Raw genomic sequence first — 22,620 nt, 5'->3', positions numbered from 1 at the left:
GATTATTAAGCCTTCTCATTCCCAAAGTTTGCATCCGTAGGAATTGGTTATTATTTAGAGACCACGCACCCAGGTTCTCAAAGTAAGAATAATGAAGGGGCTCTTCGAACTTTTCAGATAATTATGTAGGTTTAGAGGTCAGAATAATTTCAAAATCTCAGCTAGAGCTAGAGCTTTAAGACAGTCAGTAACATACTCTTAGACTCGATCACTTCCTTTCCACAGTCACATCCGGGCCCCCAAATTCTCCTTTAAGGGTAAAAGTAAGAACCTTCCCGCTCTTTATTTCCTCCTCCGGCTCTCAAGCTCTTCAACATTCCAACAGACGGAAACATACTTCCCCGACAAAAATGACTTGTCACCAGTAGCCAACCAAACGGCCGTGCCCCCAGAGAGTTCTGGAGTGTCTCCAATAAAGGGCGCAAGGTAGGGCACTCCGTGTCCCATATCAGTCGCTGCCACACCCGGGTCCAGATTGACAGACGTGATGGTCGGATGCTCCATGGCTAAGAATTGCGTGAATTTGGAGACGGCCAGCTTTGCTGGCGAATACGAGCTCATCCCGGGCGGAATACCCTGAGCCGCCATTGAGATTAAATTGATGATAGTCGTAGGTTCTGATGGGGTATCTCCTGTGTGCTTAAGAAAGGCTTTTGTTGCGATGAATGTTCCTTTGACGTTGATTTCCTGCCACTCCGGGTTAGCGGGTACAATTGAGGTTGGAGTTTGTCGCTCGGTGGTTGTTTGGACTGGTATAATTTACCTGGGTTTTCCACCAAGACTCCACGTCGGTGTTGACAATCGTGTCAAGCTTCACAAGTGCACCCGCATTGTTGACGAGCACATGTGGCACGCCTAACTTCTCCACGGCAGTCTCGAAAGCTTTGTTCATCCCGGCCTCGTCTGTGACGTCGACTGAAATTGACAAAACCTTCGTCGCTGGGTTTATTTCTTTGACTAGGCTTTCTGTCTTGGCTAGACCTTCACTTGATCGGCCGAGGAGAACTATGGCGGCAGCATTGGCGCGGGCAAAGGAGACGGCGAAGCCCTTTGCATCCATCAGTATCGGGAAATTTATCCTTGAAGGGATCACTTACCATTTGTCCTAGTCCACGACTGGCCCCAGTGATGATAACCACTTTCCCATCCTGGGATAATTCTGGGCGAGTGGGGTCGACGGCAGGGTACACGTCGCGATAGTTCTTTTTTGTGAAGGCAGTTCCTTTGACTTGGCAGTCGGGGTCAAATTCAGGGGTGTCCATGACTAAATTGATATGAGAAGATATCTTGCAGGTTTGGGGAACAAATACTGAAATAGTGCGTATTAGGTTTTGTTAGAGGAAGAAGAAGAACAAGCCAAAGTAGAACCCCAACTGAGGGGGGTGTCATATTTATAGGTTTTGAGAAAAGCCCTAACTCTGGACTCGGAGTGGGGGCCTAAATCTGGAATCTTCAAGATTAGCAACAAGGCTTGACAGTTGGGCTCACTCCTTCGAGTCTCTGGACTCATCTAACGAATGCTGTAATATTAGAAAGAAAGAAATTCATGTAATGCTTTTCGCTGAACTCTTAAGTGGTCTAAATTTACCACAATTTCGTACTCGACCTCGACCTCGAAAATTTACCCCTCTTTGTAAACCTGTAAGCCGTTATCCGCTCTCTCTGAAGAAAGACCGTTAAATAGACCACGTCTTTAATGATACTTTGGGTATACTCAGACCTTCTTAGATATCTTCATCTCTTTTGTAATAATGCATTTTCAAAAACTAGTAAAAGCTAGCGTGATGCTGATAGGTTCAGGTTCAGCCCCTTTCCTTCAAGTCTCAACCATTGTTATTTGTATTCATCTTAAAACCACCGCCTAGTGCAGTTCTTGAGATCAATCCCTCCATATTCAATTTATTCAATTGCTGTAATTCATATCAGCATATCCATTCCTTTCAGAAATATCAACACAACCGGTGTCATCAAGATGACATCACCTATGAACTACTATAATTGTCCCATCCTTCCATCAGTCCAGCGAACTCGAATCTTCCTCTCTCCCATTACGAAAACTAGTCAATTTTTGAAAAAAAAAAGTCGAAGCCTTTCCCTGAAAATGGCAGCTCCCCCTTCAACCCCACCACAAAGCGATCCTCCCACGCCAAATGCCAACGATAGTCCCAACAGCCTATCATCAGCAGGCTCGGGCTCAATCGACCCAACTTTACTCGACGAAGAAGAAAACCCACTAGAAGAAGGGATCGTCGATAACATAGTAGCACCATCGAGCCAGCAACACGCCATCAGTGGACCTGGACCCGGATACAATGCTCTAAAGACTCATCAAGGCCAACTCTGTAGCGGAATGGCAGTCGGAAGCTCACACACATGGAAATATGAGCCCGGCACGTGGAAAGAAACAAAAGAAGAGCCTGATCGATGGAGAATCGATTACCAGACCAAAAAACTACGCGCACGCAATGCGCCCAAGGGAAGTGGTGCACCTGTGGGCACGGAGTATCACTGGTTGATTGTTGGACATCAGGTACGTTTTCCATAAAAGAGGCCGTTGGGGCTTGGAAAGGAGTAACTATCAGCATGACTAACTGGCTAAATTCTATAGCATGTGCGCAAACTGGATGCGAATTCCTACGAAACACACCTAACAGGATCAAAGTACAAATTGGCGCATAAATCAGTGTCATCGACCTCTTGGTCGATCCCCACGGTGCGGGCTCAACGGGATCGGGAAGTTGAATTATTACAGGATGCTCAGCGTCGAGTTTATGGTCTTCCGCCTGTGTTGGCTAGTGAGAAGGTCCAGGTGGAGGAACATAGGGAGAAGGGTCAATTGAGCCTTGACTCGCTATTCAAAAACCGATTGCCGGGTCGGAAAAGACATCTCGGTCTGTGAAGAGGAAACGCGCATAGAACTACCAGTACCACATTGGCTGCTGCATACGCAAGACGGGATGAGGATAATGATGATAAAGGTAGAATTGAGATTCAATGCCATTCGCGTATATAGGTGGTATAAAGTAGGGCTTCAAAACAAAAACAAAAAGAAAAAAGAATAGACCAAAACTCCCTCAAACAGAACGCCAAAAGTCGGGATAATTGGTGAGGGTGGGTGGTGTCGGCGATAGGCTTCAAACAAACAGGCCATCTCCCCTCCTCCTCGGCATAATTGCGGTCGCAGCCGTTCGCCGAGGAAATCTGTGCCAGTCCAGCCCATGCCAACCTGACAGCTGAGCGATCGCCATATCAAACGCCCCAAGATGGCTATCCCTCGAAAATCCCCCCAAAACCAAATTCTATTGGATCCAGTCCAACTCATTCGTGACTGGCGCAATGCCAAGCCAATCACACTCTGTCGTCATATTCACCTTATGTAGCTCGGGATCAGATCTGGCCCGCTCTGCAGGCACCGAGGCACCGAATCACATGCTACACTGATAAGATCTCATAGGGTTACACTCTCGAGATCTCGCATGACGATAGACATCTGCGCGCGCTTCGCCGCCTCCGCGACCAGACTAAAGTCCTGCAAGAAGGGGGCTGTCGCCGTCGGACCGCCTAGCCCGTTGCCTCCTTCTTGCGGAAAAACATCCGCGGGCTGGGTGGCGGGTGGCGCGTCCGATCGTGGGATTGATTCGGAAGTATGTCCCTGCGGCGCGAGTTGTATCCCGGCTGGGTGCGAAGGGTTGCCAAGGGTCTGGGCGAGAGGTTGTGTCTGGGACATGGCGGATTCGGCGGCGCAGGAGGAGACGGAGAGGGGGGCTGCTGCGAAGGGCTGGATGGTCGAATTGGAGGGATGGGGATTGAGTGGGTTGGAAGGGTGTGAGAGGGTGGAGGTGAGAGTGGAAGAAGGAGCGAGAGTCGAGGTTGATGAGGAAAAAGTCGAGGGTTGAGCGGGGGCCTGAGGGGTATGGGCTGATCGGAGAGGGTCCATCTTGTGATGCAGGTGCAGATGCATATACCGAAGCAGAAAGTAGAAGCAGAAGCAGAAGCAAGAGCAACAGCAGAAATCTAGGAAATCCCTTTCAAGTGATGGGGAGTAGATTGACGCGCGGGAGTGAACAAAGGTATGCAGGATCGAGGGATCCGCGATGATCGAATCGAGCCACTATGGAGAGATCGAAGAGTCAGGGCCCCACGGATGAGGGGATGGCTATGGGCAAACTCGGTGCAAGGAATCCGGGCGCTAAAGTGAAGCCAGACTAGAGAGTGAGTCTGGGGAGAAGGGTGAATAGGGAAGTGGTGGAGGAAGATAGGAGGAGAGACAAAAAGAAAAGAGAAAAGAGGAAAGACGTGATGGTGATGGGTCGAAAGGAAAAGGAAAAGAGACGAGAAGAGAAAGAGAGGAGTTCGCCGATCCCGATAATTACCCGTGTAATACGAGCGTATCTCCACTCCTCTCCACATCAAATTGGGTACACAGGTGGCAAATTACGGTCATTACCGTATTGGAGTACGCCTCGGCATGTCGAGTCGAGTGTGTCATTTGGAGAAAAACAGAGAAAAACAGAGAAAACAGAGACAATAGGGATAAATATGCGATATATCATAAATGAGATATCCTATGTATAACATATATACTGATATATCCATTTCTCTATATCCTACACTACACACCAGGAATACACTACTCGATTGACCCTTGCTTTCGTCATTGACCTTCTCCAGAGTACGGAGTAGGTATACAGCCATGTGATTGGCTGCTGTTCGTGATCAGCTTTCAATACAACAAAGTCTATACAACTTGGCCAATCCACACAGGATCATATCTACGGTATACCCGGAGGTACTCCGTACAGTCCTGGGATTTCTTTGCTGCGAATCGCGCTGAATACTAGTTAACTAGTTAGTTACTCAAAAAGTTTATGTTGCCTGAAATATCAGGCCAGTTTACCCCACCGATAAGGCGATAATCAAATATTTTTTTGATGGAGTGAATGCCTACTTTTGGAGGGGTACTACCTACTACCACCTTCACCACCTTCACCACCACCACCACCACCACCATGGCCGAGGAAGACTTCTCCACTGGGGACATGTTCCAAGACCCAGAAGGGTACTACCCGGATGAGCCAGAACCCACCTTCGCCGAGCACACCATGCTGTCCGGCAAGACAGTTCGCGTCCGACTCGTGGGCAGCCACCCACTTTACGTACGTCAACCGCCCCAATTGCCCAATTGATAGCCTACCAGATGAACTAACCATACTCCCACTCTAGGGAAACCTCCTCTGGAACGCCGGCCGAACCAGTGCACACTACATCGAAGAACGAACCGAAGACCTCATCCGAGGCAAAGACGTCCTCGAGATCGGCGCCGCAGCCGGCGTCCCCAGCATCGTCAGCGCCATCCAGGGCGCCAACACCGTTGTGCTGACCGATTACCCGGATCCAGACCTGGTGCAGAACATGCAACACAATGCGGAACTGGCAGTCGACCAAATTCCCAAGGGCCCCGACAATCGTAATCCGTTACATGTCGACGGCTACCAATGGGGTAAACCGGTGGAACCCTTACTTGCATATATTCCTCCCTTGGCCGATGGCTCGAGAGCTACGGGCTTCGACGTGCTCATTATGGCCGATGTCATTTATAGTTATCCCGAGCATGGCAATCTGGTTAAAACTATGCAAAAAACGCTCAAGAAGACCGCTGAGGCCGTTGCGCTGGTTATTTTTACGCCGTATCAACCTTGGTTGTTGTCACAGACTGAGAAATTCTTTCCGCTGGCGGAAGCGGGGGGATTTACTGTGACTAAGATCTTTGAGAAGTTGATGGGTGAAGTTCTTTTTGAAGATGATCCTGGTGTAAGTTTATTGATTCCTTAGGGTTAAATATGTGCATGATTCAGTGCTGACTATGATTTACAGGATGAGAAGCTTCGCAGGACAGTTTTTGGATACGAGCTTCGCTGGTCGCCTGATCAATTGGGTGAAGGTGCCTCGAAAAGCGCTTGATTTGAGATTAGATTTGATACCCTCGCATTTGCATAAACTATATAGACATCGAGGCGGAGTTCCAGTCATTTGATGCCGTACAAAACTCTCGAGATGAAAATTCAAAAGTCATATTTTATACTAATTGTACAAGGCACTAGTACTTCGCTGATTACTTATACTTCCTAGTTAAAATAAAGCCTTGGGGCTTGAACCTACTAGTAATCCAAAACCTGCCGCGTACTTTTGCAATCGCTCCCAGTACTAGCCATCTGGTCCTCATGCATCCAGGCGGCGACAATGAACGCCAATTCTCCACTATATTACTCAGTGTATGCTAAGGATGAAAGGCTGATAGAGAAACGAGTTCATAATATTCTAGCTCTCCTAAGCTACATATTATCAGTCCCTCAGTACCATAAAATCACGATACGGTGACGCCCTGATGGGGTTGTCGAGTTCGAAATCCCTCCGCCATGCTGCGAACAAAGCAAAAAATGGAAATTCCATCAACATGCTCGGTCAAAGATCTTCTTCCGAAGCGCATCCCATTCATTCTTGCATCTGTTGTCGATTTCCTCACTCAGCCTCTTCAATTTCCGGTGCTCACAAATCAAATCAAGAGGCAGTTTGGCCAGGATGTCGGGGTTCTTCTCCATCACTCTAGCCTGCTGGTTATAAATGTTCCAGCACAGGTTTGTTAGGATTGAAATCCTGATAGGATCTAGATTTGGATCGCGCAGATTCTGCAGTGCCAGCTTTCCCTCCTCGCAGAGACGGACCAATTGATACGATTCCTCTGAATCCGCCATTAGATCGTCGGCGGTCCATTCAGGCTTTTCCATAAAGCTCCACCACTCATTTCTGCACCAGCTAAGATCGTCTTTGTCTTCGTTTTGGACTGAGATACCAGATGTCCTCTCTCCTCCACTTTCGACCTTGTCCCTTGTCCGTCTCGGTTGTATCGCTGGCGCTGTATTCCTGGGCAGAATTCTTTCGTTGAGTTTGAGCAGCTCCCTGCTTCAGGGTTTCCGCTTCCGAATGTCCCATCTTCGACATAAGGGCAACTGGTTTGGTCTGCTTCTGTGGACTTTCAGAAGGCTTCTGGTCGGAGGGTCGAGGCAAGGAGACGATAGGAGTTGGCGGGCTGGCCATAAGCAAAGTCTCACGTTGACGACGTGATGCTTTGGAAGCTTTGAAAACATTTGGGGCATTTGTTGGTATCGAAATGGAGGTCATATTGGCCAAACCCACATTTTGTTCAGAACTTTCGGGCCTTAGTCTCTCTGTTTTCGGGCCTGTGAGTGGAATTATAACTAGACCTGAAATAGAGCCTGGACTTGGCCGGAGACGTGGGCTCGGACTAGGGGTTGAGAGTGGACTTGAACCACCGCTTGAACCGAACAGCTCTTTATCTTTATTGGCTGGTGAATAGCCAGAACTGGGCCTCTCATCGGTGTGGGTAGATGTAGCGTGTTTCTTGGTGGATTCCGAAGCTATCCCCTCCATGTCAGAGTAATGAGTATCTTTGTTTTGTTCGAACTTCGGACTCGCCAACCCGGTAATAGCTAGTCAACAGTCGATGAAAATCTGATGAATAGAAGGCGTACTTCGAGGTGAATTTGAAAAGATTTAACTAATTGGGAGCAGAAAGAGAGAAGTAGCTTGGCAAACGGTGCAAAGTGAGAGAAGGGAACCCTACAAACAGAAACCACAACGCAATATTGGAATGCGGGTCTTCTGAATTCCATGAAATTAACAGTAGTGACACTTTTATTGAGTCATTGGAATCATTTTATGGCTTAGATACTTGAACACATTCTAATACTAGTAGAAGTAATATTCGTCCCATCATCGTATAGTCGGAACCTCAACCGCAGGAAAAGGCTCGCCACTACATCTTCATAATAGCCAAGCACATGACATTAAGCAGGTATCTGCTCCAGAATCCCTGCTTCCACCAGTCGGCTAAGTTGGAATTAAGGAATCGCCGATATGGACTTCCGCTGTGGGTTTTCGAATGGTGACTGAAGAGAGCCCTGGATGGTTGCGAATTGGGGACGGTGTCCGCTGGCAGGCTGGCCCGGGGAATATATTTCCCTGCAGTGCTCTAGAGGCTTTTAGAGCGCTGGAGGGGGCTGGCCGCATTGGATGCAATAGTCCATTGAATTTTGTAAGTGGTTCGTCGTAAACTAAAGATCCAGACCATGATGCTTCTTTTGTGGGGGTCAGACTTGGATTTAAAGATGCAATCCGCAATGTAGACTGCGAGGACTGAAATTTGCGATCAAGCCCGACAGAAAAGGAGAATGATCCCCATCTCCTGAGTTCTTCTCTCTAAGTCTAGACTGAACTAGACCGAAAACCGTGTTGGGATGGACAACGGCTGGAGTGAACCGACAAGACCGTGAAACAAACCGCTCAGGGGTATTGCTATTCATTCGCTGATCGATCAACCATCGAGATCGGCAGTAACTTTCTAGACTCGCTAACACCTTGACGACAACTCTTTTGCTCACGAAAACTAGCGTCCCTATAGCTGGTTCTTGGGGCCGGAGGGGCTGCCTTGCAGTCCGGTCTCGTCCGCTTGCAGATTTGACAGTTATCGACATCTGGATGGATATCTTTGTTCCGTCTCGCCCAGTATCAGCGAATATAATAGAACCGGAAGAGCTTTTCCTCTCCAGGATATATTAATCGGGTACGCAGGTCTCTATCGTCGGGGACAACGAGGCTTCTTTCGCGCAGCAGTATTATATCCTCCAACCAGGTAATGGCCACGTAAATAAAACGCCAATGTGACCGAATATCATTCACCATGATACTTCATAACCTCATGGGAGAACTCCAGGGCTTTTAGGTGAGTGTGAAAAGATGCGAGGGAGGGAAGTGGAAATTGGAAGGCGGAAGAAGTTGCCTAGCAATGGAGGGTGCAAACTTCAAGTGCAAAGTGACCCAAAGGGGAAAACAGCGAAAATACCATATTAGGCTACTATATAATAATACAGTAGCATGTGGGCTACCCAGGTGCCTGAATACCCTAAGATGAACAGCAGTGATACTACCAGCAAGTACTAGTAGTAGTAATGCCATATCGCCACCAGGGGGGTGGAGGGGTTTTAAATATAGTATTCACGACTGTATTTAGATAATGGAGTATTTCGGAAAGCGCCAAATTGAGCCAGTGTGTAGTTCAATACGGCACCATAACACATAGCATCTACTACTAAATATTAGAATTAGTACCTATATTTAGTACAACTTGAATGCAAAGCAACACTCACAGAGACAAAGAAATACGTGTCACAAATCGAAAGGCTAGTCAACGGTGATGGTACTAGTAGTTTCATTGAGTCGTGAATAACATTCAATGGCATAGATGCCTGGATGCATTGGTTGCATCTGCATCTGCATTGTTGTATAGTTGGAGTATCTAATCAGGTGGGTCACATGCCTAGCCTCAACCCCGCGGGAAAAAAGTTCGCCGCTACAACTCCGCAACAGCCCACCATGCCAGTAAGAACACCCACTTCTGACCCTCGAGGCTTGAATTAACACAATCGCAGCTCGTTATTCTCACAGGGTATCCCTGCTCCGGTCTCAGCTACCGCGCAAATCAACTTGCGTCGCTGCTCGAGAAAGCGCAAGATGAGATCTTCGCAGCCACTGACGCAGAGTCGCCCCCATCGCTAAAATTCCGGTACAAGATCCACGTCGTTTCGTCGCATGATAACAGCTCATACCCTCGTACTGTCTACGACCATGCCAGGACGGAGAAGGAGGCTCGCGGTGTCGCCTATGCGCGTGCGAAGCGTGTGGTGACCAAGGACAGCATTGTGATCTTGGATGGCATGAACTACATCAAAGGGTGGCGGTACCAGCTTTGGTGCGAGAGTAAGGCAGCAGGGACTTCATGCTGTGTGGTAAGATTCCAGGCTCAAAATACGCGGAGTGGGTAGACAATGGCTAACTGAAGTTCGTCTAGGTGCACGTCGGTACTCCCGTTGATCAGTGCGTCGCGAACAACAAGGCCCGTTTGGATCGGGATGCAGCCCAAGAAAAGGATACCTCTTCGCCAGAGCAACCGAATCCCTCAAGCGACACTACCGCCCCAGTCCAAACTTCAGACACTGAGCAGGCCTATTCTCGCGAACTCCTCGACAACCTTATCTTCCGCTACGAAGAACCGAGCACACACAGCCGATGGGACAAACCTCTCTTCACAGTACCTTGGGAGGATGCCGAACCCCCGGTAGCTGATATCTTCCACGCCCTTACCGGGGTAGTTCTCCCCTCCGCCGAGGTACCTGTCGTAACGCCAGTCTCCAACCTCATTGACTCCCTCGCCTCAACCAACCTCTCCTCCGCCGCCAGCACAACTACCACAGCGCGAACCTTCACCCGCGGAGCCTCAACCAGACCCAGAATCGTCGCGCACCAAGCCACAACACAAGCCGCGGTCACAGATCCAGGCGCTCTCTACGCAATGGAGAAACGCACGACGGCCGTCATCAATGCAATCCGCACCTTCACCCAATCCAACCCCTCCGCCGAGGAAGCTCTAGCGCAGAGCGAAAACCCCCACGGGATCGCGATCGATGTCCCCGAAGCTTCGTTCCCTATTCTCATTCCCGTGCACGTCGCCACGACTGGGACAACGGACGAATTGGCCGGTGCAGGTGGAGTTCTCGCGGCGCCGAAACTCCAACGCCTGCGGAGACAGTGGATCAGTTTGAATCGGAGATATCTTAGTCACGGTCATGGTGAGAAGCAGGGTGGTTTGGCGCCTGATCAAGTTGGGGATGCATTTGTGCGCTTTTTGAATAGTAGTATTGGAGGTGAGGATGGATTGGAAGCATAGATGGAAGACGCATCAATGTTGGCGAGAAAAAAATGCCACATTGCACATTCTGTTGATAAGAGCTATTGAGATATGATTAATGAGCTTATGATATAAATCTACAATCATATAAACCTTGGAAGTAATACTCCATCTTGATTAAGCTGTAACATAATCGGGGCTGTCGCCTTGTCTCTTTACTACGCATTGAATGAAGGTCAAAGGGGAACGCGCAAATCAAGCCGGCGGAACTACGCACCATATCTGTAACGGACTCGATTGCCCCCCCTATCCCTCCCAATCCATACCATGAAGAACAGGACTGCTATTACTGGTGTATCTATATAGGATTTCCGTTCCGAAATCCATTTGATATTTGCAATGGTTTGTGATCCACCATCCCTAGGTATAAGGTCCTTGCGAATCCAGAGACTGCTCGCGTCTACAATACAAATATAATCCCTTCAATGCAGAACATATTTCAACGTCATCAAAATGGCTTGGAAGCGGGTAGGTATCATAATCAAGCCACATTTGCCTTGTTCTCGGAGATTCAGCATCTGACAATGGTTTTCTGTGAAGTGCCATGGTTAGACAGATTCAAAAATTGATAAAAGCGAACTTACTCATGGCTATTAAAGACTGCAAAGCCAGTGGAAATAATCAGCACAGGCCGAGAAAGATCAGCGATAATCTGCTTAACTGGGGCGGCAGGAAAGGGTGATATTATGATCGAGTCTTCGTCAATTTCCGCAAATCCTCCTGCACCATAAGTTCCAACAATTTCGAATCCCTTCTTCGTCAGAATATCTTCTGCGACCTCTGTATACTCTGGGTCCTGAGTAATCAATGGCAATGTTTCATTGCCACCACAAAGCTGAGCGATAGTAAGAGCCATCGAATGCTGGATCATGCAGCCCATCACATTTTTCACTTCCGAGTTCTCATCCCAAGAATCATGCTGCTTTTTTAGCCATTCAGGCGCGGTACGGCAAAATTCACCGAGCCCGAAGCAGAGAACTTTCTTCGCAGTTTTTGTACGGAGTACATCTTGGACCAAGGCTGTCAATTGCTTGCAAGTCTTGCTATTCTGCCACAACAATTGTTTCTCATCAAAGACTTGCATAGGCTGTGCTATAAGCTCTCGAAAGTTTCGTGCAGTCCGATTGTTCCAATCCACAATATAAGAGCATAGATAAGTTTCGACTGGGCCCTTAGGCTGTGCTCTCACGAGTTGCCAATATTCTTGGTATCTGACATAGGGTTTCCTAAGGAAAAGTTAGATTGCAGGCCGAAATTGGGTTAGGCCCATACCCACTTACCAGATAGGATTCTGTACTTGGAACATGGGATTGGAAATTTGGATTATGCATCCATCGATTCGACGGACTAAGAATCGCTCCATCGTATAGGATTGGCGTAATTGTTGCTCTATGTCTTCGAGGTCCTCTCTCTTCCAAAGCCTGGTACCAGAACTGTACAGATCTGCGGCTCTTTGGCTGCTGATCCGCCAATCTGTGCACCCGTAGTCGAGCGGTCCTAGAGTTTGTGGCATGGTCTCGTAGCTGCTGGTTGAGCAAGGGTGAGGAATAAAGTGGTGAATTGCTGGGAGAAAAAAGCCCAGGATTATTTGGAAAGAGGATAGTTTTATTCGTGTACAAGGGTCAGAAAAGAAAAGGCTAGGACTGAATTGTGATACTCGATTGTCTGCTTACACCACATTTCACTCCAGATTCTACCCCGCTTTTTTGCTTTTTTTATACCCTAGTACTAGTATTGTCAATTGGGATGAACGAGGTTCGACGGCGTATTGGGACGCTAAATCTAACAAGGCAAAACTAATCGGATCTAGTAACTCATAGCTCCGTCGTTTACAATGTCTAAACAGCTAGTAATTACAATCATTGCCATGCAACACACCCGGGGCTTCGCCTGTCAATCCATAGAAGCTTTTAATACAGTTTGCAGCAGTAGACATGTTGGTCCAACTGAACCGTCTATAGTTATATTAATGTTGACATGTAGCTAATATTCTTCTTTGACCTGTTACTGATGGAGCCAAGGACTGGACAAGGCCCAAAACAGAATCTTCGAACCCAGTTGCTTTTCGGCAAACGAGGTGAACTCGTCCTTTGTGAAAGGCTTGCTGGTGTTTGGATTGATTGCCGCCAAATCCGGTTCCTGCACTGCAACCACATTGATAGGGACCTTATTCCGATACTCCGACATGTATGGGTAGGCGTTATTCTCCATGGTTTGCTTGAAGGGAATATTGTCTGGTCCACCAATACCCACACCATGGTCTGCAAAGAACTGGAACGAGTCGGAGAGGTAGTTATTCTCGTTTGCCCAGCCACAAGGCCAGAAGTTGACGTACTGCACGGCATAGGAGCGATGGAATACCTCGGCTGCGTAGCGGGCATTATCTAGAGTACCCTCGAAATAGGCTTGGCAGGTGTAGCCGGTGGCATTGTTGTTGGACTGAACTTCGATTGCGGTCTCTGGGAGGTTGAAGCCATAAACCTTTCCATCGAACTTGGCTGCAAGAGCTTTCAACAGGCTCTGGAACCTTTCACGGACATGGGAGTTCCATTGCGCTGTAGCCCAACCGCCTGCGACAAAGTCGCTGTCGCAGTCATCACCATCACACTGAGGCACACTGCCGTTGTTGTAGATTGATTTATGAAGGTATCTCGGCACAGGATTGTTTTCGATGCTGAAAGAGCGGTCCTGGATCTGAACCCAGAGTTGTTTGCCCTTGGACCGTGTTTGGTTCAAATCGTTCTCAATGGCAGAGAAATCGTATTGGCCTCTCTGCGGCTCGAGAGACTTCCAGCTGTAAAGGTTCTGGATACCTTGGATTTCTGGATGCTCCAAGAGAGTAAGAGCTTCCTTGTCGATGTCGCTGGTGTATAGCCAATGAGACAAGGAAGAGTTGGAAGAAGCCTTGCCATTGACAGGGCAGATGGCAGACAGGATGCCGACTGCTAGGAGGTAAAGGTTCAACTGCATGCTTGTCCACAGATTTGGAAAAAGAGAGTCTTTGAGTTGTGATTGATGTCAACCTATACAGTTGGAACTGAACTCTCCTTTAAGTACAATAAATTCCTCCTGCCTAAAACGTTAGATTCGAGTTTTAGAAACAAACCCATATAACCGTTGCGCGGCAAATGCCGACCATGTAACTTCGATCCACTTTTCCAAGACATAGTTGTGCCGAACTACCAATTGGACTGTCACTGAACCCCCATAAAACTCAGTTACAATTGTGCTGAACAATTCCATTTATTCTATCTTCTGGTAGCGAACTAGGTTCTCCCCACATGCCGTTCTTGCATCGCGCTAACAATTTTACAAGTAGTATGAATAGTAAGGGCGGATCGAAAATAGATTCACCCTCTCAACACAGCCTTTTTCTCCAACCCCTATTTAGAAACACCCTAAATTCATTCACGTTTACCTCTGTTTCAATCATCAAATTGCATTGGAAATTCATATATGTGAGAATTTATATAGCCCTTCAGCAATTATAATATGGAACTCTGCCCTGTCCTTCTTGTACCCTTCCAGCTCCAGGAGTATGATGACATAAAAACAAATGCTCAATTTGGAGATTTGCCTCCTCAGTACCTGGAAATCGATTAAAACTATTTATGGACAACTCCCACGGATTCTGGAGCTTCACTGTTGATGGCTGCAAGGTTGGTAGCAAGTCTGGCTCTGGTTTGATGGAATTTCCGACACTGGCACCACCTTGCACCTGCTAGCGTTGCGAAGAACGACCAAAATGTCGCCGAATATGTCTTTCGTGCTCCACCAGCCCTCCTGGCTTCAGCCTTACCATTGGGCACTGAACTGCTACTGCCCCGGGTCTCTGGTTAACTGTGGTGGCTCTGGAGCTGGATTTTGCATTGATCGCATCCAGTCAAACTCTGGAGTTGGCTTCTTCCAGCTTTGGTGATATCTTCTTGGACTTGGCCTACCTCGATTGCCTTTTTGCTTTTTTACTGTTTTTTCCAGGTTGAAAGACTAGAACCAGGCCAGTGCATTTTCTCTTTCCTTCTTTTTTCCTTCTCCCCTTTCTTCTTGTTTGTTGTTGCTCTTCTACCTCATCCATCCAGCCTTCCAAATATATCCGTTTGCTGTCCCCACTGAACAGAATATAGTTGAACAAAAAGCACAGTAATACTAGTACGCCTCTGGAAAGGAAAATCCCTTCCAAGGTTCGCTTTATGCAATAAATCTATAGTGCCCGTATTTTCGACACCGAATTTTGAAATTATAATTATAATCTAAGCTAGTTTAACATTTTCATAACCCCAGTATAAACAGAAACAGAAATATAAAACAATAAGCATACTACGTCAAATGTTAAATGGCATGCAGCCTAGCGGCCTAAGGCATCCAGGTTGCCATGACCCGCACATTCACTAAGTAGTCGAAGTTTCCTCCTTCCACATCCATCTATCAACAAGTTTTTCTTCGATCTCGTCTTCATTAAACGAATCATGTCTAGTCACCAAATTTGTCCCAATCTAACCATTGCCATATTGTGAACACTCAAAATGGAGAGCTCCCTTGGGAGGTAGGCATTTCATCATTGCTTTGTGCTGATCAGAGACTGACACTCTGAAGACATCTTGTCTCGCCCTTGTTCACGTTCACGGTAGGCACTGAAAGGAAGGAATTCGTCGTTCATTCTTCCGCTCTGGCGGAGCTTTCTCCAAGTATTAACCCTCTAATGAATGGTGGAATGCGTGAGGCCAAGGCAAAACATGTCGACTGGTCAGAGATCGATATCGACACATTCATTCGCTTATGCGAATTCGCCTATTTCAAAAACTACATACCTCCTTCACCTCGCCTGGTTGAAGGCCGAACCCTCCCAGAAGCGGAGTTTGAAGAGGTCGTGCCTGACCCGTGCCTGAACCCGTGCCTGAACTGTTGGAGCCTTCGAATGAAATACCTCCGGCTGAGGACACGATTTGTGATGACCAAGAAATCATGTACAAGGAACGAAGCTTTGAGACTGGAAAGCTACGATTTGCATTCTTAAGGAGTCTAGTCATTGCGAGCACGGAAGATTATCTTTGTAATATTGGGTCCTGTGATTTACTAGATATGGTTAGATTTGCCGTTTTCGGCCAAACGCGCCATAATACACCGTAACACGCTGTCTTGTCACCTCCTCTTCCATTGCCCCGACATGAAAGACGAGGCCTGCCCTCTTTCTCTTCTCTCTCCCTCCCTTCAACTCCTCTCTCTCCCTCCTCTACCTTGCACTCGTTGCCGCCCCCTTTCTTTCGTATCCGCCCCCACCGGCCACTTCGCCTTGGTTTTCAGCCGGACGCACTGCCCCTATCATTTTACCTGAGACGTCGCTTATGTCGCTCAATCCGACGCAGCTCGTTCTCCCCATAGGAAAGAGTAGGCTATGCTGTTCGGGATGATAAAGGATGTTGGGTAGCAACGAAGAGAAGGGCGAGAAGGTCTTGGAGGTCTCAAAGATGCTTCCTTCAAACCCTAGCGTGCCATCTTCGGAGATTCGGTTGACGGCCGACATTTATGACTAAAAAAGGTCGCAGACACTTATGCTGGAGGTGATGTAGAGCATTGACGGTCGACGCAGGAGCGAGAGTTCAGCTTTTCCTTCATACCGAGACTTTTAGACCATCACGACGGCGCCCTTGGCCACCAAGGTATATAGGAGTGGTGTTGAGAGGATCTCCAATTTTGATGCCATTTTCGCCAGCCCCATTATTTTCCCATCCCCGCAGATAAACAAGCCTAAGAGTCGGAGGCAATCCAGATGTGGTACGGAAAACAAATGCACTAATTCTAGGAACGGGGTAAGCTAACTACTTGGGCAAATTCCGCCCCACATTCCACCTATAAGATAGCCCTCTGCCAATTCAAAACGAATAATCTTACTCGTGGCTTTTTTGTACTCCTGAACAACCCTCACGTGTGCAGCCACCTGAGAGATTCTGGAAAGTGGTCGAGTTGGCCTTCGCAATTCTTCTCTCTACCAGTTCTTCCTCCCTGTTTGAAGCAATTCGCTACTGCTCCTATGTCAACGCATATGTTTGAATATGCGGGCCTGACCTTTTACTCCTAATCACTCCTTCGTCCTCTTGAAGATCCTACTAAATTTTCCGGCAGCACCTATACAATAATGCCAGTACCGTCGCTCGTAATACCCCGCGACAACAACAGCTCGGACGTCACGATGCTGACATTTGTTGATCCGACGAAGGAAGTTAACGTGGGACTATGGTGTCTATTTGGCGGTGCCTCGGTGTTCCTGGGCCTGCGGATCTGGGTGAAGTTCACCAGATTACAGGGGCTCTGGTACGATGATTACATTCTCGTAGCATCATGGGTATGACTTTCCAGTCTCTCACGCGCCATTCACACTTCAGTCGATGGCTCCGACGACGCGCTGCTAACAAGCTTCTCGCACACAGGCGGTCCTCTTAATAAACAATATCCTGATATGCTGGGAATACGCCAATGGATATGTCAGCCAGACCGGCGAGTGGGACAAACACATGCACATCATCATTAACATCACGTCGTGCGGCACGCTTATCGGGCAGGCATGGTCCAAGACGGCCTTTGGCGTTACACTGCTACGCATAAGCAACCAATGGCAGAATTACGTCCTGTGGTTTTGCATAGCCACTATGAATATCTTCATGATCCTCAAGTGTATCCTCCAATGGGCGAAGGTCTGCGATGGCGCAGACGACTATCAGGCGTCGTATCGGCTCAATTTCTGCATTTATAACAAATTCCGGAACGGTGTTAAGGAGGGAGGACAGGGTGCGTGGTCAATCCCTACTTGGGAGATGGTATGAGGAACTGTGGCCTGTGAGCTGACAATGTGATATCTAGTTTATAACGTCATTATGGACTTTGTTTTCGCGCTGTTTCCGTGGATTATCGCATGGAAACTGAACATGAGGAGAAATGAGAAGATCGCTCTCAGCGCCACGTTAAGCTTAGGAGCTATGTGAGTTCAGACGTCTCGGACTTGCAGCGAAGTCGCTCTCAGTGAAGGATAGTTCACTAAGACCATTCCAGAATTGCGATTCTTACAGCTGTAAGAACGGCCTGGAAGAACGTATCGAACACCCACGATGCTTGGTATTACTGTAAGAACCATTCTTGCTGAGTCTCTGTTTCTATTCAACAGTGCTGATAAGTTGGCGATATCTCCACACAGGGAATAACGGAATGTCTAACATTTGGTACTCATCCGAAGTGGCCGGGACGATCTTGGTGCAATGCATTCCTATCTTACGGCCCTTCTTCCGCGAGGTACACACCTCCCGGCTCCTCACTTCAAGGGAAAGAGAATACCATGAGAGTGGCCGACATAGTATATTTCGAAGCACAGGGTATAGCTGCGAAATATCGGGGAGGCGCCACTCTGATGGCAGCTATAGGAACGCCTTGGTTGGCGACAAAGGCCACGAATTTATCAAACTACAGAGTGTGCAAGAAGACTCAGAATTGGAGGCTGGGAAGGGAAGGGGGTCCTCTCGAAATCAGGTTGATCAAACGTTTATAAAGAAGCCTCAGCTTTGACGAGCTGCAGCCTGCAGATGACTAAAATATGCGTAAATATATTGACGGTTCATGAGTTTCGACACCCCTACCCCCCTGGATTATATAATATTTTGCCTGTTACCAGCCAAAGGCAAACGGTGGAGACCCTGTGTATCAAGCGAAGGTATCAAGACTGGGGAAGGGAAGGAAGAGGAAACTATCTGGTGGGGTGATGTTTGATAGCAGGGCTTGGCGGGTGCAGAGTAGTGGTGTTTAAGGTTGATGGGGCGGCCGAGCGGGGGCCAGCTGGTGGAGGTTACGGGTGGAAAGGCGGCCGTTTCTGGCGCCAGGGGCTGTCATTTTCGGCGTCGATCTCACAGGTCCTTATATTCTATGTGTAGAACAAGCCTCACACTGGCACCACCCAGGATTACCGGCTCCTGGGAGAATTCCCACCCTGTCTTTCTCGGACAAGCCAAACTCTACGTCCTAGCCGACAAATACGGTATCGAGCCTTTGCGTCGACTCATTATTCTCAAGCTTTATCGAACACTGAGCACCTTCAAACTGTACGATACGGGGGTGGTTTCCATTATTGAATTTGTTCGATTCGTCTATTTGAACACACCACCGAATCATGGCGGCCAGGTTGATCCTCTGAGAAACATGGTAACGCGTTATGTCATTTCTGTTCTTGGAAAAATCGGCGAAAATCAGTATTTCCAAGAGCTTTTGGAGGACGGTGGTCCTTTCGTCGCCGACTTCTGGCGTATCATCTGGAGTGTTTAAACCACCAACACAAGCGTATTGTGCGCGCTGCCTTCAGACCGGCAGTGTGTCTTAGCGTTACAGAAGCGCCCGACATCGGTTTCTATGCCGCGAACATAGAGATGCTCTTTCAAACCCTAACCACATGATACAAGTAAATAATACGTTCTGTTCATACCAGCAATAATACTAATTCCTTTTTTATAGATTGTAACACAGATACTAAGGCCTAAAATTACAAGTCTGGAGTTTCTGGAGGGTTCTAAATAAACGTAGCAAATACTGTAAACGAAGTAACATCTGAACTGGTAAAGTGTCAGCTTCTCTCTTCTGTATCTTGCTGTGGCTTTACTGCAGCGCTTGATGCTTCCTAGGGGTCTATCTGGGGTCAAGGTAATAGGTAAGTCTTAATAGTAAGGTTTACTTTTTGGATCTCTACTATTACTTATTATTATACTGTGGCTTTAAATCTTATTAGATATTAGAGATAACTGGCTAATGTCTTATAATATTGCTTAGGTTATACTACTCTGTAGATATTTATAATAACTAATAATCTTTTTGATAATAATGCTTATTAAACCTAGATAGTTAACTGCTAGAAGAGAAATTTAGATAATGCTTCTATATCTAGTAAATTTACTCGTACGCCTGCTACTGTGTATTCTTCTAGCTCTGTCCCTAAGTATGCTATAGATTAACTGTAGTCTGATTATCTTGACTTTCTCTTATTAGCTGAATAGGAAGAAGGTAGTAAATATAATAAGCTATTACTGAGATATATTTTGTATAGGCTTATACTTTACTGTAAAACAGTAGGTAAAGTAACTAAGGAAGATCTGGTTATAGTTTATGGTGATTACTAGGGAAAGAGTTTATAAATAAATATTGAAAATATACAGTAAATAAAAAAGAAGTATTATCAGTAAGTTTGATCAGAAGGTATAGCTATTATAGTCAAAGTAAATAAATAGTCGTAAGTAAAACTAGAAAAAGTTTTGTATTTCTACTAATATAAACTAGACCTTAGCAGAGAAGTAACTATATAAATAGAGTAATCTACTTTGTATAGGTAAGAAGCTTATAATTAAGATCGTCTTTGCTTATAGGAAGGATAATAATAGCTATTCTATGTCTCTGCTAAGAAAATCTGAAAAGAGAGGATATATATCTGTAACTAGCAAAATATTAGCTAAACATAAGGTATATATTATAGTAGAGGAAGAGGTTACTAGATAACCTTTGACCTGTGAATATATATACGAGCTTATATAATATAATGTCTGTTTATGTCTGTATAAGTCTGATTAGTGCTGGGAGGATCTGAAGGATAAGAAATACTATAAACTTAGGACTCTGTATGTAACGAACTGGGGTTGTTACCATTCGCAGATGCCTGACGTAGATGGCATCCACTTAGGCATCCACGCCTACATGTACTTAGTTCCATCTCAGCTTCCTCCTTCTTCTTCTCCTCAAGCTATTACTTTCGTCGAACAGCTACTGCTTCCTTTGCTTCGTATGCTACGCCGTACGTTGATCTCTGTGAGCATCTGAGCATCCTCACACTGTATCTAGAATAGCTTATTAACTATATTGATAAGGGTGGTATTCTAGATAGTTATGATGATATTTCTGGTGATATTTGTTGAGATCTAATTCTGGAAAGTTAGGTAGGAAGAAGTTTAAAAAAAGTTAATATGCTAATAACGGGAGTACTATATTCTCTAATAATAGTTAATATTTTACTAGTACAAAATGGTAGTGTACCTGTGATTACTTTATCTCTATATAGGCTCTTATCTGAGGAGTAATTACATCCATCACCTATTTTACACCACCTCAAAAGATATAGACCGAAAATGTTTACCTATTGGGCTTCCGAAATTTGACTGATATTTTACACCATATTGCCATGGCCCCACTCAACTGGAGGCAGACGAGCACAGCTCGCTGATCATGACATGGCGATCGACTACCGAACCCGAACCCGAATCGAAGGCTCCAATGAAACCCGCTAATCACTTTTGGGGACGCAAAGCAGGCATACCAATTTTTTATCAACAGTTACGTATCCATGACGGTGCAGCATGATTCGAGATTTTGGGATGCATCCGCGATAGTCCAGGCAGAAAGGTTTACCATGCGAGCGGATAGGGGTCAACTCGCTTTGATTTGAATTCCTATGTTCATAAAAGAGTGAAGTGGGCACTTCGGGTCTCATGCCTCGATTTGGAATTTCTTTAATACGAGTACGCAGTGGGTCAAGTCGGAAGCATTCAATCCGGGTGTTAATTCGACAGTCCCAGCCTCCTACATCAGTCACTTGCCAGGCAACAAAGAGACATTCTGGAATATTTAAATTCGTTTGCGACAGGCTGGTGCGAAAAAATTCCAGATATCTTCCTGCGTGTGAAAAGAATACTCTACGAAAATGGCTGGCCCGAAGCACACCATATCCCCCGTCGAAAGCTCAGATCTTGCCTTTCTATCGAAATTCATACACTCCGCAAAGCTTTCTCTAAGCATCAATCGTCTTCTGTATCAGCCGTGGCCCAATGATCCTGTCCAGGAAAAGCAGTACACAGGAGCTGTCGAAGGTGCATTTGCGGACTCCTCGATGGAATGTTTCAAGGCGACTGATGGTGAATCGAATGCGATCATCGGCTACATTGTCCTGGCGAGGAAGACGGCCGCCAAAGGAGACTCAATGGCCCCTGCCCAGTCCGCAGACAATGGGCACAATGTCCCGGAGGGAATGAACCCTGGTGTCCTTGCAGAAGTAAATGCGGCGAACATAGCCATAAGCAAGGCAACGGAAAATATTGACCGTTATGGTAGGGCTTCCATGCAGCGGGTTTGAATGGTGTCTTTGCTAATACCATAAATTGTATCTAGAATTGGTCTACTTGTGCGTCGAGCCATCATACCAACGACAAGGTGTAGGCTCCAGCTTACTCCAGCTTGGATTTGACCGAGCTAGAGCAGAGGCCATTCCACTTGCTACCGCTGCAGAGGCACCTGCATATGGCTTTTTCGATAAACTTGGGTTCAAAGAAACAAGGCACGTAGATATTGATCTACGAAAATACGCACCGCAAAATAGCGGATTCGGGATCTTCCGACTTACTGGTATTATTTGGAAGCCATGAATTTGGCATCAGCCAACAGAGAAACGGCCCATGGTGTTATATCAGCAATGATAGTACAATCAAGATGACTTGGATGGAGATGACTTGTCGATACGAGGTAGTACAGTATTTTACTACTAGAGATTGGACGATTCAGCGGCCACCCAATTCTCCATATGTTTGGTATGACAAACCGGATCAACTCGGATACTCATGTTGTACAAAATTTAGCCCCTGAAGCCTAGAGACACTTCAACAGCAGTCTCTAAGATATTTCTTCAATCAATCAATCATATTTATTGGTTCCCTCAGTATCAGTCCATACGAATATCCTACGATCCGTCCTGACCTTCTGCACCTTGTTTTGTGTAATTAAAACAGCTTTGA

General features: G+C 46.6%; 12 protein-coding genes across 12 annotated transcripts; 7 read left to right on the top strand and 5 right to left on the bottom strand.

Moving 5' to 3' along the window:
• Window positions 1-282: 282 nt before the first annotated feature.
• On the bottom strand, window positions 283-1,262 carry N7509_005115 (SDR family NAD(P)-dependent oxidoreductase; the record flags this gene model as incomplete). The annotated part of the gene is made up of 3 exons (XM_056629752.1): window positions 283-687; window positions 764-1,048; window positions 1,098-1,262. The coding sequence occupies 3 exons, from the start codon at window positions 1,260-1,262 to the stop codon at window positions 283-285; spliced, it is 855 nt and encodes a 284-aa protein (XP_056489054.1).
• An 839-nt stretch (window positions 1,263-2,101) lies between these two features.
• N7509_005114 (uncharacterized protein) lies at window positions 2,102-2,899 on the top strand (the record flags this gene model as incomplete). Its single annotated transcript, XM_056629751.1, has 2 exons — window positions 2,102-2,530; window positions 2,609-2,899. The coding sequence occupies 2 exons, from the start codon at window positions 2,102-2,104 to the stop codon at window positions 2,897-2,899; spliced, it is 720 nt and encodes a 239-aa protein (XP_056489053.1).
• Window positions 2,900-3,448: 549 nt separating this feature from the next.
• On the bottom strand, window positions 3,449-3,937 carry N7509_005113 (uncharacterized protein; the record flags this gene model as incomplete). Its single annotated transcript, XM_056629750.1, has 1 exon — window positions 3,449-3,937. The coding sequence occupies one exon, from the start codon at window positions 3,935-3,937 to the stop codon at window positions 3,449-3,451; it is 489 nt and encodes a 162-aa protein (XP_056489052.1).
• Window positions 3,938-5,009: 1,072 nt separating this feature from the next.
• efm7 (putative nicotinamide N-methyltransferase Nnt1) lies at window positions 5,010-5,961 on the top strand (the record flags this gene model as incomplete). The annotated part of the gene is made up of 3 exons (XM_056629749.1): window positions 5,010-5,156; window positions 5,224-5,811; window positions 5,875-5,961. The coding sequence occupies 3 exons, from the start codon at window positions 5,010-5,012 to the stop codon at window positions 5,959-5,961; spliced, it is 822 nt and encodes a 273-aa protein (XP_056489051.1).
• An 852-nt stretch (window positions 5,962-6,813) lies between these two features.
• On the bottom strand, window positions 6,814-7,179 carry N7509_005111 (uncharacterized protein; the record flags this gene model as incomplete). Its single annotated transcript, XM_056629748.1, has 1 exon — window positions 6,814-7,179. One exon carries the CDS (start codon window positions 7,177-7,179, stop codon window positions 6,814-6,816), a length of 366 nt encoding a protein of 121 aa, XP_056489050.1.
• Window positions 7,180-9,450: 2,271 nt separating this feature from the next.
• Window positions 9,451-10,801, top strand: N7509_005110 (putative RNA polymerase II Elongator complex associated protein Kti12; the record flags this gene model as incomplete). Its single annotated transcript, XM_056629747.1, has 3 exons — window positions 9,451-9,456; window positions 9,507-9,863; window positions 9,926-10,801. The coding sequence occupies 3 exons, from the start codon at window positions 9,451-9,453 to the stop codon at window positions 10,799-10,801; spliced, it is 1,239 nt and encodes a 412-aa protein (XP_056489049.1).
• Window positions 10,802-11,402: 601 nt separating this feature from the next.
• On the bottom strand, window positions 11,403-11,906 carry N7509_005109 (uncharacterized protein; the record flags this gene model as incomplete). Its single annotated transcript, XM_056629746.1, has 1 exon — window positions 11,403-11,906. One exon carries the CDS (start codon window positions 11,904-11,906, stop codon window positions 11,403-11,405), a length of 504 nt encoding a protein of 167 aa, XP_056489048.1.
• Window positions 11,907-12,826: 920 nt separating this feature from the next.
• Window positions 12,827-13,792, bottom strand: N7509_005108 (uncharacterized protein; the record flags this gene model as incomplete). Its single annotated transcript, XM_056629745.1, has 1 exon — window positions 12,827-13,792. The coding sequence occupies one exon, from the start codon at window positions 13,790-13,792 to the stop codon at window positions 12,827-12,829; it is 966 nt and encodes a 321-aa protein (XP_056489047.1).
• Window positions 13,793-15,345: 1,553 nt separating this feature from the next.
• N7509_005107 (uncharacterized protein) lies at window positions 15,346-15,836 on the top strand (the record flags this gene model as incomplete). Its single annotated transcript, XM_056629744.1, has 2 exons — window positions 15,346-15,365; window positions 15,416-15,836. 2 exons carry the CDS (start codon window positions 15,346-15,348, stop codon window positions 15,834-15,836), a joined length of 441 nt encoding a protein of 146 aa, XP_056489046.1.
• A 1,217-nt stretch (window positions 15,837-17,053) lies between these two features.
• On the top strand, window positions 17,054-17,640 carry N7509_005106 (uncharacterized protein; the record flags this gene model as incomplete). The annotated part of the gene is made up of 2 exons (XM_056629743.1): window positions 17,054-17,131; window positions 17,248-17,640. The coding sequence occupies 2 exons, from the start codon at window positions 17,054-17,056 to the stop codon at window positions 17,638-17,640; spliced, it is 471 nt and encodes a 156-aa protein (XP_056489045.1).
• A 1,087-nt stretch (window positions 17,641-18,727) lies between these two features.
• On the top strand, window positions 18,728-19,123 carry N7509_005105 (uncharacterized protein; the record flags this gene model as incomplete). Its single annotated transcript, XM_056629742.1, has 1 exon — window positions 18,728-19,123. The coding sequence occupies one exon, from the start codon at window positions 18,728-18,730 to the stop codon at window positions 19,121-19,123; it is 396 nt and encodes a 131-aa protein (XP_056489044.1).
• Window positions 19,124-21,536: 2,413 nt separating this feature from the next.
• Window positions 21,537-22,254, top strand: N7509_005104 (GNAT family N-acetyltransferase; the record flags this gene model as incomplete). Its single annotated transcript, XM_056629741.1, has 2 exons — window positions 21,537-21,939; window positions 22,001-22,254. 2 exons carry the CDS (start codon window positions 21,537-21,539, stop codon window positions 22,252-22,254), a joined length of 657 nt encoding a protein of 218 aa, XP_056489043.1.
• Between the last annotated feature and the right edge of the window lie 366 nt (window positions 22,255-22,620).

The sequence above is a fragment of the Penicillium cosmopolitanum genome (assembly GCF_028827165.1).
Source record: "Penicillium cosmopolitanum strain IBT 29677 chromosome Unknown utg000006l:49.0-5199605.0:1.0-5204138.0, whole genome shotgun sequence".
NCBI classification, from domain to species: domain Eukaryota; kingdom Fungi; phylum Ascomycota; class Eurotiomycetes; order Eurotiales; family Aspergillaceae; genus Penicillium; species Penicillium cosmopolitanum.
The sequence above is the reverse complement of the archived record's forward strand: the minus strand, read 5'-3'. Positions and strand labels throughout refer to the sequence as shown.